This window comes from Austrofundulus limnaeus, unplaced genomic scaffold (assembly GCF_001266775.1).
Source record: "Austrofundulus limnaeus strain Quisiro unplaced genomic scaffold, Austrofundulus_limnaeus-1.0 Scaffold838, whole genome shotgun sequence".
Lineage (NCBI taxonomy): Eukaryota > Metazoa > Chordata > Actinopteri > Cyprinodontiformes > Rivulidae > Austrofundulus > Austrofundulus limnaeus.
This window is the reverse complement of record NW_013953240.1, coordinates 7,398-25,198: the sequence shown is the minus strand read 5'-3', so window position 1 is coordinate 25,198 and position 17,801 is coordinate 7,398. Positions and strand designations below refer to the sequence as shown.

The window sequence follows — 17,801 nt, the reverse complement described above, 5'->3', positions numbered from 1 at the left end:
CACATCTCTCTTAATAGCATCAATGGTAAGTGAATGACAAAGAAAAGTTCCATTTCATTGTAAAACTAATTAACATTCTTGTACAGAGAGCGGCTGAGAGTTTAAGCTTATATTTCCTTGATACTAATTAAATAGACAGTATTCCCTAATTTTATAGGCAGAGCCAAGCCTCTCTACAAGGTCAGACAGTCTGATTGCTGGAATTACCTGAGTGCGACTCAAGAAGGGATAAATGTTACGACTCCTGCAGACAGCGAGACAATTAAGAACAATTTTGTGGCTAGACGGGGAGAAGTAAAGACAACAAAATGTTTCTTCTGAAGAAGGCTTTTAAACGCTAAGTGCTGAACCTTTTGACCCCACGGAAGGATGGGAGGTTTTGAGCACTTATGGTGCTTTTTTTTTTCACCCCATCATCTATACATATGGTTTATTTCATTTATACAAACTATACACATAATCACTAGTGATGTCCTGATACTGATGTTGGTATCGGGTACTGATACCAGCATTTTTACAAGTGCTTGTACAAAGTACCCTCATACTCAGAACCCATACCAGTATCAATTTATTTAAATTGATGCTATATTGAATAGCTTACAGTTTACATTTCAAGTGAAAAGATTTTCAATTCCATGTTTAAAATGTTTTGCAAGTTGAAAGAAAGTCTTAATTGTTATTTTTATTTATTTAAAAGTTTTGCAACAGTATATATCATGTTGTTTATATGATTTGATCTAGTCAGAGGGGCTGTACGTCTTTAAGGAAGGAGCATCACCTTGTTTTAAATAAAACAAATGTTTTAAAGTCTGTGTCATGTTTAAGTTCTAAGTAAGCAAAGACTTAGTATGGGTGAGTACTCATAGTGAAGTACACATCCTTGTACTCAGTTTAAGAAAAACTGGTTCCCTAATATAAACTATTTTGAACTAACGTGGATAAGCATGAGTAGGATTTAAAGGACCCATCAGAGGCCTGGGGTCAAAGCCAGTTTCCTTGATTATTTCACTCGAGGTGACCCCTACACATGGGTATAGATCTTTTTCAATGAAATTATGAAACTAGACATTTAGCCTTTCGAGAAATATATGATAATTAACTTGACTGCGCAAATTAATAAAACCAGAAAATCATAGAAGAGACCAAATTTTCACCCTATTTGTCATCATTCCTTGATATTGTTAACAATATATTTTACTTCTTTGTTGATTTTTTTATGTGTTTTAATTACCCAGTGCCACACAAAATAACAAATGAAGAGGACTGAAGAAGAATTGTCACAGGGTAGAAGTCCTACAAAGTCCAGCAAAATTACACTATTCATGCAATGATTTCAAGTAGGCCAACATTCATGAGGCAACACAGGGGATCTCAGTTCAGTTTATTTTCCTTGATTTCTTCATCTGGCTGATCTCAGTTCTATTTATTATTTTTAATAAATTGTGTTGTGTAAGTATAAGTAAGTATTAGTATTACTTTCCAACAGAGTAAAGACAGACAAGCTAACCTCCTAACCTTTGCAAACCTACTAAAATCCCAAACCACCTCTGGTCTTGATAGTCTGCAGATGGTCTTTGAATTGGGGTTTGAGTAACGTTTTCCCTTCCTGATAATAAGCAGCTGGAACTCGAGGCAGTGTTGTTGATGTTTCCCCAGCCGGCCTTCAGATTTGCCTTTCCTCGTTCCACCTTCGTAGGAAATTACCGTCCACCTGTCACTGCCTCATACCTCTGACTGACTGTCACTCATGTCAACAAGTACTCAGTCACCGTCACACTGGTTGTACCAATCATCCCATGAGCATACATCTGTTGAGAATACCCAGACAGTAGACAGTGACAGAAAATAGCTCAGGCTGAAATCTGTTGCAGGAACCCCTGTGACAACCCAACAGATAGGGTTCAACAGGGCCGAGGCTTCAGGACAGACGAACACATGGAAGCTATTAAAGTTACCGACTGCTTGTAGCTCTGTTCTGCTCTGTCCAGAGATTCTGCTTTTGTAACATCGAATGACACCGAGTGCAATTATTAGCCACTTACACTCAGTCATGCTGTGTATAAAAGCTGAGACAGACAGAAGTCAGAACGGTCTGCTCAGATTTATATTAGGCACAAGAAAAAACGTTTTTTATACAAAGACTCACATTATAAATTTTCAGATAAATATTTTTCTTTCAAAGACAAAAAGTGTTCTGTTTAGCTTTTTCCTGAAAGGACCATTAGCAACGCAACAGTTGAGAAAACTGATTTTCAAAAGACACCTTAAATGAAGGAAGAGAGACTGTGGGAGTGTGGAAAAAAGGCAGGTGCCTCCACCGATATCAGGAGCAAGGTCGATGGAAAAATGCAGCACAGGCTGGGGCTGCCTAAAGAAGCTCCTTCTTCATTCCTCTGTAGTGCTCGCTCATTTCCTAAGTGGAGCACTTCATCCACTGACAGCCCTAAGCGATGCCATGCAATTACACAAGCATACTCATCACACATCCATGCACAAGCAACTATACTGCACACCTGCAAAACCCCGACAAGCTCTTTTTTTTTACCTAGCAACAATAGGTGCTAGGTCAGTTCACAGCATTTGGAAAAGAAGTTTTAAACTATTCAAATCTAGAAGATAAAGGTGAACAATGCTGTCTAAATGATTATTAAACCCAAACTAACATCTTTCCTTACCTTTATTAAGAAGGGATCCGGTTTGGGAGACATTTTTTCTTGCTGTTCCGCTGAACGCACATAAAGGAAATAGAGCAGCTCACAAGCTAGTTTAGTTGTTGGCAGTGCTGAGTGTTATAGAGATGGACTCAGAAAGTATGGAAAGACAAGCAGTGGAAGATACGGTTGATACCCAAGAAGAACTTGTGCCCCACAGGTGGCAGTTTCTGTTGTGGAGAAGTCCTTTGGCTTTAAAACCTCAGATGTTAAGCAAAAGCCAGTTTTCTGAAAACTCTGTCTAATTAAAGTTGTCACATCATGGTCACAGACCATGGAAAAAGTAGGTTTCAGAGCTATGGTCATAACGCTGGCTAGATCAGACTTGGCTATGTGACACCAGGTCGCAAATATTTTGGCCAAATACCACATTGTACCAAGAGCACAGAGGGAAGGTAAGTCATTAGTGACACTGCCCTGAAAACTGTTAGATTCTAGAAAGTTTGTAAGAAAATTTGTGTGGAAAAGACAGTGCAGCGTGTAGCCACTTTGCTGCAGTATTTTCCCTCTACGTCAGTAGAAAACAACACAGATATGCATGAAAGGAAATATATACTGATACCGGAATAACTATTAAAAATTCAGTGTTTTAAAATTTTGTGCCGAGCTCCAACGCAAAACTGTGACTACCTCTCTTGAGCGGTAGTCACAGAACTGCATAGACCAGGGGTGTCAAACTCATTTTCACCGAGGGCCACATGAGCGTTATGGTGGCCCTCAAAGGGCCACTTGTAATGAACTTTGATGTTTCATGTTTAACTTTGACTAAACAGAGTTTTAACACGTCCTCTTTTAAATACTGATAAGAATTAAGTGTACGACTGACTCAATCTGTAATAAATACAGAAATATTATTAAAAGTAAAACAAATAAAAGTTTTACTCACTGATCAGTTTCTAGTGAGTAGCTGCATTATGGCAGATTTACTTTATGTTTGATGGTGACTTTAAAGCAGCTTATTTTCAGGCATTAGTACTGTGCTATCCAACTAAATTGCTCAGTTACTTCAAGCCAACAGCTCAGGGACAGGATTTTTTAAATTTATTTTTATTTCATTTATTTTTATTAAATTAATTCTGTTGCATTTAACCATAAATTTAAAGTTTATCATTGATATAAGAAACAAATTTCATGTTAAGTTAAAAAAAATTTCTTTTGGAGGGGGGTGGTACCCCCCCGGCGGGCCACACGGGAGTCACCTGCGGGCCACATTTGGCCCGCGGGCCTTGTGTTTGACACGTGGCATAGACAAACAAGCCTAAAAAGAAATAAAATAAAATTACTACACACATATCATTACAGAAACACTTAGAGGTTATGGTCAACAAGTGGATTAACTCGCATGACTCTACAGAGACAAAACAGAAAATGTTTTACGCTGGGAAGTCCGACCAACAGGAACGAGCCTATTTTTCCATGTAAATTAATAAGAAAATAACATTTGAGCTAAATGTATACAGTGTAAATATGAAGCAGGAAATCTTAACCCCTAGTTGTGTTAAGGGTTAAGCTGCGCCAACACTCTGTGTGCTAAGGACTGCTGTTATAAAAGCAGTCGTTTCATCAATCCTGCCACCCTGAGTTGGCCATAAAATAAAAAAGCTTTGAGAGCCAAAACTAGACTACATGTTCAGTTTGTTTTAAACTGTCTCTGTGTTCCATTTTTAAGTCATTTAAACCAAATCCAACTCCTCAGAGGTTGAAATGGACACTAACTCCAGCTTGGTTTTGCTTCCCTTCCCCACTGGCTTGTCTTGACACAGATTTTAGAATGCAATATGAGGAGTGACAGAAGAATTTACCCCTATCTGCAGCCACCCTCATCCTTCTTGTGATCCCATCCGAGGGACAACACAGGGATACGCATGCAGGCTCAGAGACAGATACCCTGTCGAGTGTGTCGATAGACGGCAGGGAGCTCTGTTGTGATCTGAGCCAGTGAGCTTCTTCTCTGAATGCTTTTGAAAATCCAGAATCAGGCACAGCACGACACTCTGTAACTTGAAACATTAATCACCCACTCAACAGCTATCTACACCCGTGGTATTCCAAACAGCCTTTACGCCACCCAGGTTGGCTGAGCGGGGACGAAAACTGCTGCAACTGCTCAGGATCTCAGTCTGTGAGAACGCGCTGCGAAGGTTGTGCAGCTGGTTCTGATTTGCGGACAAATTTCCTTACTTTTAGTTTTACTCTGAAAACCAAGGCATGGAAAACTCCCACCCATTCAACAGCTCATTCAGTGACAGCAGGGTGCTTTTCTCAATGGTGCATGAAGACAGAATGAGAAAAAACCTGCTGAGGACAGGTTTATGCCACGTCCTGACTGCTGAAATAACAAAATGTCCTTTTCTATCAAGTTACCACTTTAACGACCCTCATCAGTCCACTTTCGTCTCTGACATATCTCAGGCCGTGACGGCACATGCGTGAAAAAGTCAAGGATTTAAATGAGTCAAGGTTGACAAAGTTGAAAAGTAAACGTTACCTTATATAAATACATTTATATGAGCATATAGCCTTCGTTTTCCATCAACACATTTTTTGAATGGAAAAGTTTTAGTGCCTTAAGGCCAAGTGTTCCAGTTGTTATTCTATAGTTGTTGCACTAAAGCAGAAGTCAGGAACATAGTACCTGAAGAGAAATCAATACCTTAGTAGAAGTATTTTTAAGCTGATAGCGAAGTTGTGCTTTTTATTGTAATTTTTTGCAGTTTTCTAAAGGGGTTTTCTTTCAGGGAAACATGAAAAAACAAAACAAAATGCAGATAAAGAATAATCAGGTTTCATCAACTGGTAAACGTGTAAGAAAAACAGTTGTTTTTACAAGTAGGGGATGCTGAATGGAAGTGGGTGCACTTGACCATTCAGCATTTCCATGTGTTTGAACCTATAAGAGGGCTTCAAATTCTCCAAACCTCTTCAAAGTCTCCAATCTGCCAAAGCACTCTGTAGTTTTGATTTAAATCAAGAGCCCTCTTCACAGACATAGAAAGAAAAAAATCATAGAATGAGAGACCTACACAAAGACTGCTTTTATAACTTTTCAAAAATACTAGAATCTACTTCATTCCAGCTGTACATTGAATGATTTTGGGTCAATATAGTGACAGATTATAAAACTTATTAAATTAATACCTCTGGTTATACAAACATCTATGAACTAAATCACTCTTACGAATATTTTCTGTTACACAAATCCAATAGGTTTTGCCTAAATCCATTGGTCTGTTTGGAAGTCAAAATATTATTTGCTATGTTTTTTTAATCCAATGATTTCAAGCATTCAAAGATGTGGCACAAGGGTCAAGAAGTTCAAATGGCTTGAGGTTTAACTACAAAATTGTTTAAGTCAGTGACATTCCTTTACCACAAATATTATAGTTTAGTCTCAAATGCAACAGTGACAACTGCAACCCAGAAAAGAAAAAACTGGTAAAGATATTGGCTGCCTGGCTGTATGGATGAAAACTTTTTAAACCAATTTTCAGTAAAGATTTCCATGCACATTTTCATTGTTTAACTAACAAATGAAGTTCTGTTTCTTCAAAATTCCCATCCATAATCAAGCACTGATTTAATTTAGCAAGAGATGAAAGTTGTTAGACAGACATGTAGCACAGAGTTGCCTCAGAGTGAAGAAAAGCTAAAAGAGGAGCTACAGGGGCTTCAGATTCTGTTGGAAAATGAACCAATTCCAGAAGAAGCAAACTGCAAGTGTTTTGCAAGCAGAACGCCACGCGCCAAGTCCGTGTTTACATCGAACCTGCTAGTAGCAGCGTGCTTTGCTCTTTTTCCCATAAAAAGCCAAGACAGTCTTGTTAGTTTTGGCTCAGTGTGGCCTTCAAAGAGCCTTTTATCGCCACATCTGGAGAGGAACCTATCTGATAAAGCTGAGGAGCGTCAACCTGAGACACCTCATAATCCCAACTGAGGATCAACGTCTTTTTAATCCTTTGGCTCATTGTTTACCTGCTTCCACCTTTGATGAAGCCCCACAGGTGTCTCTCACATTTATACTTTTCCTTCTCAAACACTCCTGGTTTACTTTGGATACATATACATTTAAATTCTGCAAGGATGTAAGATATTTCTGAGACATCTAAAGTCATTCAGAGTCAACCCACTCAGTTCTCAGGGGAGAGTGTATTTATACAAATCTGAGTGTGGGGGGCTGAGAGACCCTCCGTCTCTGTTACCACACACAGTCTAAAAGAGTGAAAAGCCAAAGCATATTACGGTGGTGTTGGCCTGGCCCATCAGGTCAGTCCAGGGTTTTTAAAGCAGCACCCCACACAATGGCCACCGTCGGATGACAAAGGCTGGGTTCAGACAACAAACAACTCGAGAACTCTGCACATAAAAGATTTATTGCATCGCGCAACAAAGGCCGCCCTCGAAGCTGCCTCTGAGGAAAACTTTAGGTCCTTCCATTGAGGTGAACTTCACTTCGTCACACTGCTTTCCTCTGGCTCTGTGCCACCCAAAGGACTCTGCAATAAAAATTCAAATTAAATTGGGGAGGGGAAGCTGCCTCCCAAGCAGAAAAACTTCTTCTGTGTTTTTTTGTTTTGTTTTGTTTTGTTTTTTTTAATGGAACTTCAAATCAAGAGATTATTTCTACACCTCATCTGAGCTCCTGTCATAAATTTAGTAGTGGATGCATCAGTGGAGGTGAAGGGAAAACAGCAAACAGGGCTGGAGCCAATTTTGCTTCATTTAATTCAGGAGCTTTCATTAGCATCCCTTACAGCTGGTTTATATTTCCACAAAACATGAAACAGGTGATCAATGATGAAATGAATTTGGACGTATTTTTCTTGCTGATTGTACTTGTGTAATAGATGCGCGGGAAAAACATCAAAACCCCTCCCACAGCACTCCCACTGTAGCACACGTCACACATCGCTAGGCATTAGAGATGTGACATTTGAAGACTATCCAAGTCGTTTAAACGTCTCCTTCCAGAAAATGATAGGAACCGAGTTGCGGACCGTAACTGTTTTTTTTTTTTTTGTTTTGTTTATTTTGTTTTCTTTACTTGTTGTAATATCTTTATTTTCTTCCTTCTTAAGAGGATGGATCTATTGAACGTATGAAACAAGATCAAGATCATCAAGATCCAGACTACAAACATGTTGTCTTGTGTTTTCTCAATGCTTCTTTCTCTTCTCTAATATTATCTCCTTGTTTCCCTTTTAATCTCTTTCTTCACCTTTCTCCATTTCTTTTCTGTTTTCTTTTCCATCTCTGTATAAAAACAATCCCAAAAGAATTTCTAAGAAAGCTGTGGAGCGTCATGGTGAAAGCCATTATGCTGCGCTTGTGAAAGTAAAACTGTTGGGCCTAATTTTGACACTCAGACATTAACTCTGAGTTTCATACTGCCGGACAGGACACGGTTTAAAAAAATAAAAAGAGCTTTACTAAGCATAAAAACAAGAGTGATAGCAAATAGTTATTTTTAGGCTTGTGCTGTTAGATAAGGAGTCAGAGGAGGAAAACTGTTTTGTTTTTTTCTTGTTAACCGCAGAGATAGAAAAAAGCCGTAAACATAAGTTGCAAGTTCCATCTTGCTAAGTTAACAACCGGCTTCTGGGAGCTGACCATTTTCTGCTAAATGATATGCAGAAGAACACACTGTAACTGTAAGTAATGCCTGGCCCTAAGCAGTCAACGGAAAATAATTCTTGGAGAACCATTTATGGATCCCAAGAAGCTCAGAACACTAAGTGTTTCTAAACTGGTGTCCTTCATCCGAGGGGCACGTAGGTTTAATTAAAAGCTCAGTGAGGCCCCCGCTCAGCTGTGTTTTTACACATCCCCATTTACCAAAACTTATAAGTGAGACATGAGAATGGAAGTATGAATCAGTCTTTAGTTAATATTTTAGGCCCACCATTAGTGAAAACCTGCGACTAAAAATGCTTGAAAGTTTATTGCCATCCGTCAGAAAGTGAATACAGGTAATAAAAAGATAAGTGTCTGTGGGTGAAAATCAGAGATGGTGGTTACAGGTTGCATGATTTGGCTGTCTGTTACCTGAGGCAGCGCAGGGTTCACGGGGACTTGAGATGTTCTTTTTCCTCTCGTTTCGATAAACAAGGTGGGGTTTGTTGTGCTCTTCGTCATATTCCTCCCCTGCCACACTGAGAAGCGGCTCCAAGAAGTATTCACCATGTTGTGTTGTAAAGGTTCCAATCTGCGGGGAAGAGAAGAGGCGTCATTGATGAAGCACACTCTTGCATGTGCGCAGGCTGTGTAGTGTGGGTTGAGCTTACAGATGGTCCACAAAATTTGTTTTGTTTTAGCCTTGGGTGCCACTTTTACAGACATGCTGATTCAGAAGTGTCCATTATTGCTCAGTGGCAATCAAATCAAGAAAAGTGGTGCCAAATTATGTATTACGCATTTATAAATGTGCAAGAAAGTCATAGTGGTTGTGAAATCTGTTTTATGCATTCATGCACAGGCTGCTACATGACAAGGGCTTTTCATAACTTTTGGTGTAAAAAAATGCACTTCCCCTCATATTCTGACAATGGGAGGAGTGGCATCATCATATGTGGACAGAGCTGCTGACAGAAGAATGCTAATATGGATTTGACAGCTTGGCCTCTCACAGCACTTCTTCCAGCCATGAGGTACGTTGATGTTTACATGGTAATTTCATGTGAACACTTAAGCAGGATACCAATCCCTGGAATGTTATCTTTAGGGCAGTATTGCTCCATAGCTGTCCCTGAAATTGATGGACATTTGACAGTGGAAAACATACTGTTCGGATGTTGAAATCAACTGTATTTGTTCCCAGGGAAGTGATAAATTTGTTCATCACTTCGTGGAAAATGTTACAAGCCATAAGTACAGCTGTCTTGACTAGCCTGTAAAAACAATGCACTAAAACAACAAACCTCAGAGACTCATATTGCACATTTTCCACTACCTGGGTCTTGTCACATTTTTGTTTGCTTCTATGGAGCCTTTGTAACTCTATTTTATAGCAATCAAAGTAACAACACAATTCAATTACATTATAACATTTTACCTATACATGATTTGTTTTTTGTTAAAGACAAACATAGAGTGTTGATGTCACCCAACATAAAACATAATGCTTTCCTGAACAAACTAATTTTGAAATGGACGTTGTCACAAAACCATATTTGCAGTCAAAATATAAACCTTTTCAATCACTGATGAAAAGCACCCGCTTTGGATGTTATTATCCATTAAAAAGACGTTATTAGTCATTATCAGTCCCATAGAGTGGCTTCAGAATGTCCCGACAGTGCCGCCTAGTGGGTTCTCTGTCCCATAGAATGGCTTCAGACTGTCAGCTGGTTAGTGTGAGACATAAAGCCACTAAGGTTTTTTTATGCAATCTGGTTAATATGAGGCATAAAACCACTACGAGTTAATTTTAAAGATAATGACATGGGCTACGATAAAGTAGACCTTTGTTGCAGGCCCAACGTAGGGCAATGGGTAGAGCACCGGACCACAGAGCTGGAGAGCCAGGACCAAGACCAGGCACGGGCAGTGAGAAAACAGTGAGAAAACCGTAAACTAACTACTATAACTATTAACCCACTAGGGGGCACTGTCGGGACAGTCTGAAGCCATTCTATGGGACTGATAACCACTAATAACGTCCATTTAATGGACTGATAACGTCAGAAACCGCTGTGAAAAGAAACTTGGTAAATTAGTACGGGGACTGAATTTATTAACATCAAATCATTCACCATGAATATGCTTGTGTAGATTTACAGTCATCCAGGCCATGATGAATCACTAAAACCTTTATAAAAAACAAAACTGGACTTTTATTTTGTAGATGAAGACAATCCCTGGATGGGATGAATAATGTCTTCAATTTCAGAATCGGTTTCTTCTGTTAAGAATGACACTGACTTACATGAAAAATCTAATATCTCCCCTATAATAAGCAATATTCTGTTATTGTCACATTGTAAAAACAACCACAGCTCTGTGTTAATTATTTCTACACAGAAATGTAGAAAAAGTAGAAAGGCAGCTGCTTATAAACTGCCAGGGCAAAAAAAAAAAAAGGTCACCACCTGGATTTAACTAAGCAAATAGGTTAGAGCCTTTCATTGGATAATTACTGCAAGGGTGATTATGTTTCAGCTGGAAACAAGTAATTTAACCCTAAGTGATGCAGTGAGTAGCTTCTCATTTGTTAAACAACTGTGCTGAAAGACACATCCTGTTGTCGTGGAAAAGATGTTAATCTGTTTCAGAAGGGTTAAATTATTGGCATCAAGAAGAAAAGCTCTAAGGAGATTGTTGAAACTACTTAAATCAGGTTCAACTGTGCAACACATTATTAAAAACTGGAAAGACAGCGAGGAAATATAATCTTCGGGGAAGGAAATGTGGTCAAAAAAAAATCAAAGATCACGTTTGGTGTAAATAAACTGTAAAAAGACAGTTGTAGCATGCACAACTATGTTTAATAGTCAAAGCACGAGCACTTCCACATTCACAGCGTGAAGGGAACTCAAGGGATTAGGACTAAACAACAGGGTAGATATAAGAAAATCACTTATCAGTGAGGCAAGTCAGAAAAAAGCAGCTTCAGTTTGTTGAGAAGCATAATGATTGGACTCTGGAGCAATGCAAGGTCAAGTGGTCTGATGAGTCCAGACCAACCCTATTCATCAGGGTAAGAAGAGAGGTGGCTGAACTGATGCACCCATCATGCCTAGTGCCTACTGTACAAGTCTGTGGGAGCAGTCTGTGATTCGGGGTTGCTGCAGTTGGTCAGGTCTAGGTTCAGCAATGTTGTCGGCCTAAAAAATGAGGAGCTGAGTACCTGAATATACTGAATGACCAGGTTATTCTGTCAATGAATTTTCTCTTTGCTTATGGAACTATCATGCTCCAATGACAATGCCAGGATTCATCTCCAAAGTGAGGTTACTCAAACAGCTGTTTGCAGCAGGTAAGATTGATTGTTTAACACTGTACAGCACCCCAATACAAATGATTTGAACTATCTCTTTAAGTGATCCAAGTGTTAGCAGAAGCTGTAACAAATAAATACACCTCATTTAGTCAGATTAGTGCCAGAGGTGAAGGGTTTCCCAGCATTAGTTCAGAGGAAGTTCAGGAACAACAGTCACTGTTTAGCAGTGAGTCCTGAACTGGACTTCATGACTAAGACTTCTTTTAAAACGAGGTCACGCTCCATCTCAGTCTCTGTTGCCACACACAGACTAAAAGAGTGAAAAGCCAAAGCCTATTAAGGTGCTGCTGGCCTGGCCCAAGAAATAACTGATGGCAATCTATTGTCTTCTCGACGCATTGACATCTTACGGGTGATGGGTTATTCACAAGGGACATACAGTGCAATCTCAAAATGTTATGAGCCAATTTTTAGGGGGAAGAAAGATTCATTTTTCAGTGCAGACTGAACATTTGTGTTCTTCTATTCTGTGAGTGGGCTGAGAGAGCCAGCTCCTCCAGAAACCAACATTTCCCACTGTGTATGAGCTATCCTTAAAGTTCCCATAAACCTTCATTGGCAGTTCTCTCCTCTCTTCAGTGTTTTCCTCTTTTCTGACCATCACAGCGCACAAAAGGCCAAAAGCCTTCTAAACTCTGCGTCTCCCCCCACTTCTACCTGCCCCCTGGGGGGGGATAGCTTTGAGTGACTCTGGACGAAAGGGGAACCCTTTTTTTTTTTTTTCAAAAATGACCTCTTTGTTTTTAGGGCTTAATTATTCCTTAATGACCTCATCTCAACACAATGTGACCTTGCCATTAAGCCCCAGTGATCAGATACAGACACATTTATGACCCAATACCCTCTGGTGCTGGATCTATTGTCCTGTCGCTCTCAGTGAGTGATAAGCAACAAAGACTGTTGAGGGGAAAAAAGGAAGCAAACGTTTGGATAAGCGAGTTGTGTATCAAAGTTGTGCAAAGAGGCAAGTAAATGCTTATTACCCTGATATTTGTGGGACACCTCCTATTTTAGGTTGCTGAACAAACAGAAAAATCTGCTTTACTTGTGTATTTGTTTGACAAAGTCTGAAGTTAATTCTAATACATGGTGGTCTTTGGTTTGGTGTCTCAGCAGGAGATCCATTTGAACATACAAGTTAAAATAAAAGCACAACTGTGTTATGTAACACTGTACCATATCTAAAATAAAAGTGGTCACTGATAGGGACCGGGATGGTAATATTCTAAGGCAATGGTCACTATGCCCCCCCACCCCTCCCGACACAAAATCCTGCTGGCGCGACTGAGGTCAACCCCCAACTCCTGGTCCAGTCACCTTATGTGACCCATGAAGTCATTCCCTTCAACAGTTATTGGATTCTTTCACACAGGAGTCAGCAAACAAAATGAAATGGCATCAACATTCCCACACGTTTACATATTGGATGTATTAACTGAATATTACTCATCAACATCATTTAAACATAAAGGGATGTATTTAATGAAGGGGTCGTTAGCAACAGTCAGTAAAAACTTTGGTGATCTGATCAGGCCTACAACGACAAAAACTTAGAGGAAAGAGGACAACTGGTAATGCTCGGGAAGTGACAACCAGTTCACAAAGTTTGCTCAACATCGCTTTTCAGAAGGTTGTTTAAAGGCATTAGAGAAGAGAACTCGTTTAGCAATTAGTGATGCCTCCCAGAAAAAAAGAGAAATACATAGATTTGCTTTTCCCCAGCCCCCATAATCAGACAGTTTTCTATCCATGTTTGAAGCTGTTGGTTACTACTCTTGCCTTGCATCAAGAAGTTTACTGACTCAACTTTCATTTGGGATTTCACTGGATTGAGTTGAAAAGTTCTCCCCAGGTTTTCCCATGTACTTTCATTTTCTTCTATAGAACAAAAACATGCATATATTACATTTTCTAGTGACATTAAACTGTCAATACATGTGACTTATGCTACATTTACACCAAGCACGTTGCGCGCCTCCAAAAATCTCAGAACGTACGCATCTTGATGCTGGACAGAGCAGAATGAGAAGCAGCAGCAGCAGCGGCAGCGGGGTGTGGGAGGAGCGTCTGCCCTTGGCGGGTGAAATAAAGATAAAATAAAGGAAATGGCTTTGATTTAATTACTAACGAGCAAGCAAACATTGCGCACAGAAGATAATTAACTCACCAGATGATTTAGAGGTGATTTGTTCGGTTAGTTTCGCCACTCCATAAGCTGCCAATTGACGGACTTTTATTTTTGTCCGGACACATCGGCACTTATATCTCCAGCCAGAAAATCCAACTGCAGACGGTCGATTTCAGGTAAAGATCTCCTGTTTGTCTGTTTCAGTTTAAGGGCTCGACACACGGGAGACGACGTCGCTCGCTCTCCATTCATTTCCTATGGAGCCTGTGCGGTGAGGCGACAATCGCTTGCCCTCCTCCAGCTAAGCGACCGGCGAAAATAGTGCAGGTGAAATTTTGCGCTCGTACACGTAGACGTGCACACATGAGCTTGTGATGCGACATATAAAAGTTGAAAAATGTTCAACTTTTGTCGCTGTCGCTTAGCATACAACCAATCAGCGAGGGTTTCATTGACTGACCAATGAGAGGAGAGTATGCTACACACTGCCGTTAGCTAACACTTTCACCAAGTGATTACTAAAAAGCTTTGTGGGAATTTATTGGCACCAGGGTGAAGTTTATGGTAAGTTTTCCCTCATAAAACTGTATCTTGGTGTGCGTTTGTTTTTCAATATCATTAGCATCGCAAGATTTGTTTAGGTTACACGTCCGTAATGCACACCCGCCTTCAGAGTCAAGAACCAATCAAATTTTGTGAAGACAAGCGACCTGAGAGCGCGATTCGCAATGCTGCGATCGCTGTCGCGTCTCGTGTGTCGGGTTTCACCCTGGCTGCGATGACAGCCGTTATTCGCTGTAGTTTGTCACTGCCCGTGTGTCGAGCCCTTTAGAGGGCAACATTCAGGAAACTGTCACGTGGAAAAATGAGTCTCTCGGATTGGTTGATGCGACGCGTCGAGCAGCAAAAGTTCAGATTTTCCAACTCATGCGATGGATGCTTGGGACGTGCCGCACCACTGCTTTGAGCCGCGCTGCTCCAAATGTGCCAGACGCACTGCTTGGCTTCAAGACGCCCCTAGATGCGCATCCACCTTTGACTTTTCATGTAAACCAAATGCTCCTGATGCTCAAAACACGTTTGGTGTAAATGTACCATTAGAGCGTGTATGTGCAATCATCTCTTTTAAGTCCCTCTGATGAACCTAACTCTGGTCCAAAGTCTACCCAATGACCACTGGAAATTGGTACTAAAGCTCCAACAGAAATAAGAAGGTGAAGAAAAAAAGAGGAAAAAATAGATAAGCAGAATAAAACTCCAAAAACTTTGTTATGGCTTTTGGTTTTACCAGACCTAAAATGGCCACCTTCAAAATTGGATCTGTTGCCTCTCAGGAAAAAAAGTAGCCAGATTGAATCCAGGTTAGGGACTTTTCTGGGTATGTTTGCGTATTCTTTCTGTGCGAGCATGGATTTTCTTTGAGTACTTTGGTTTTCCTTTCACCGACTCAAAAAGTAAAAAAACTGTTTTAGGCTATTGTGAGGTGTGAGTGAGAGAGTGAATGGTTGTTTGGTTCTATATTTGTCCCTGTGATGGACTCGCAACCTGTCCAGGGTGTACCTAACCCCTCACACAGTGACTGCTGGATATGGGCACCAGTGACCCCCACGACCTGGAAAGGAAGAAGCGGGCACAGATAATGGATGAATGGAAGGATGTTGTCACCTTTGGCAATCTCTGCAACATTTGTAGCAGTTAAGAGTGTGTAAACCTGTGATTGGTCAACCTGGGGTTCTTCTGCTGGCTGTACTTTATGAGCTTTAATCCATCTGTGCCTAATAAATAACCATTTACTTGTATTGTTTTAGTATATTTACTCTTGCCCAGGAAAAATGTTTCATCATGTTTTTGCCTAGCTGTATCCCCACGAAACATAATCTGAGCACTTACACACTGTGCAATATTATCGCCTAAAACCTTTGGCAATAACTGTTGGACTCAACATTTTCCGTTAAGAAAATATTTCATGAACCACTGCACAGATTTAATGAAACTTTCAGAAAGAAATCACTGAATGTGCATCAATTACTGATTGGTGCTTTGTCTCAGTCCAGGTCAAGTTGACCTCCACAGCTAGTGAATATTAGCCAACAAGATACTGGTAAAAACTGAGTCAATTTCACAAATCTTGAGATAAATGCTGGTGTGGTAGTAGCTGGGAGTCATCCACAACACATACTCCAAGTGCAAACAGAGGAGGCCTATAGGTTTGAACTCAAAACCATTTTACCACAAGATGGCCTTTATATTTAAAAGTGTATTCCTTCAAGAAATGTTAGTTCATTTCAAAGACATTTATCTGAGAAGTGAAGAGCACAGAAAATCCGTATACGTTGGAACTGATGCTTGTTCAAGTCTATCCTCCTCCATCCCCACCTGAAAGAGGAGCATCACCTCAAAGGTAACAGAGTTCATGGCTCCAGCACTGTTACAATCCTCACCTCACACTTCATCTAAAGCTGTGTTTTTTAGGACATACGTGGATGGGGAGTCTGCTGAAATGAGAGAAACCGTGTCAGCATCTACTCATTAGCTGAGTGAAGCTGACACCCCACCCACGCAAAAAATAAAAACTAGTAAGCGGATTGGTTAGTGCTTCGTTTGTGCAGGTTTGTGCAGTTAAAATGAGCGTTTGTGCTGTTATAGTTTTTGAGATATTAATCATTATGTCTTTAGGTCTTTAAGACGTTGTAATCCCCCCCAGCAAGCTCCGAAATTAACCAAAGTAGTCTACATTATTAGTGCTTCGTTTGTGCATGTTTGTGCAGTTCAAATTAGCGTTTGTGCTGTAATACTTTTAGAGATATTACTAGTTTTTAGTGTAAGCCGATGACGTCATCGTCCCCGCAGCAACTTCCGGAATGGTGACGTCATCGGCCCAATTTTTAACTTCAAATATCTCGAAAACTAAAGCTGCACAAACGACAGTTTTTACWGCACAAACCTGCACAAACGGAGCACTAACGAACTAGCCCACTTTGGTTTACTTTTGAAGCGATATGGGGTGATGGTGAACTGTAGATGACCAAATATATAATATTTAATATCTCGGAAACCAAAACTGCACAAACGACCATTTTAACGGCACAAACCTGCACAAACGGAGCACTAACCATTCTGACTATTTGATTAATTTTTTCACGTGGGTGGGGTGTCAGCTTCACTCAGCCCTACTCATTAGAGAATAAACTCACCAGGCCCGTGCACAGACTGAACACCGCCGCGTGCTCGCGCTCGGCGTCCACGTGCCCGCGGAAGAAGCAGTGGCGCATGTCGCTCCTCCTCGGGTCGCGGACGTCGGCTCCCAGGTGCGTCACCGTGTACGAGGGGGAGATGAAGCTGTTGTCCGCGCTCAGGTTGAGCTGGAAGCGCTGGCCGAACGCGTCGATCCTGTACAGAACCCGCGCGCCCTGCAGCTCATCCTCCGCGCTTCTCCTCCTCCTGTAGTGCATCCGGTGAGGGAAGGATTCTCCGAAGTCATTCACTCTTAGCGGAGTGATGATCTCATACGATGCCAGCTGTTTGACGAAGCTTTCTGAGGAGAGAGAGAGAGAGACAGAAACACAAGCGGTGAACTCGTGAACGCGTCGTTCGCACGTGAACTCAAAGCAGATCTACCTTGTTTTGGATGCAATCGGAAGGTGAGAGACTCTCGGACAATTGCTGACAAATGACACGTTAGTCCAACCAGCCAGATTGCAAACTGCATGATTTCCTCCCAGGCTCTCTCTCTCTCTCTCCCCCCTCGCTCCCTCTCTCCCTCCAAGGCGCGACCCTCCGTCTCCCTGCCTCTCCGGCACCCCCCAGCCCGGCTTGTCAGCAGCAACAGGTCGTGGGATCCGCGGAGGCTCTCTGTAGCGCAGCTCCGGCAAAGTGCGTCCGCTTCATCGCATCGCTGTTAAATCCACGCATCCGCCAAGGCTCTCTGTGAATTTATGACACATTCATCCCGCTGACGCAAAGGGTA

General features: G+C 41.0%; 1 protein-coding gene across 1 annotated transcript in view; it reads right to left on the bottom strand.

Annotated features, from left to right (window-relative positions):
- LOC106532848 (A disintegrin and metalloproteinase with thrombospondin motifs 20) overlaps positions 1–17,571 on the bottom strand; it is a gene marked incomplete at its 5' end in the record, with an annotated part of 105,469 nt that extends 87,898 nt beyond the window's left edge. Inside the window, 3 exon segments of the mRNA XM_014029003.1 lie at positions 8,754–8,913; positions 17,029–17,369; positions 17,453–17,571. Of these exon segments, the coding sequence (XP_013884457.1) occupies positions 8,754–8,913; positions 17,029–17,369; positions 17,453–17,543 (592 nt within the window).
- Between the last annotated feature and the right edge of the window lie 230 nt (positions 17,572–17,801).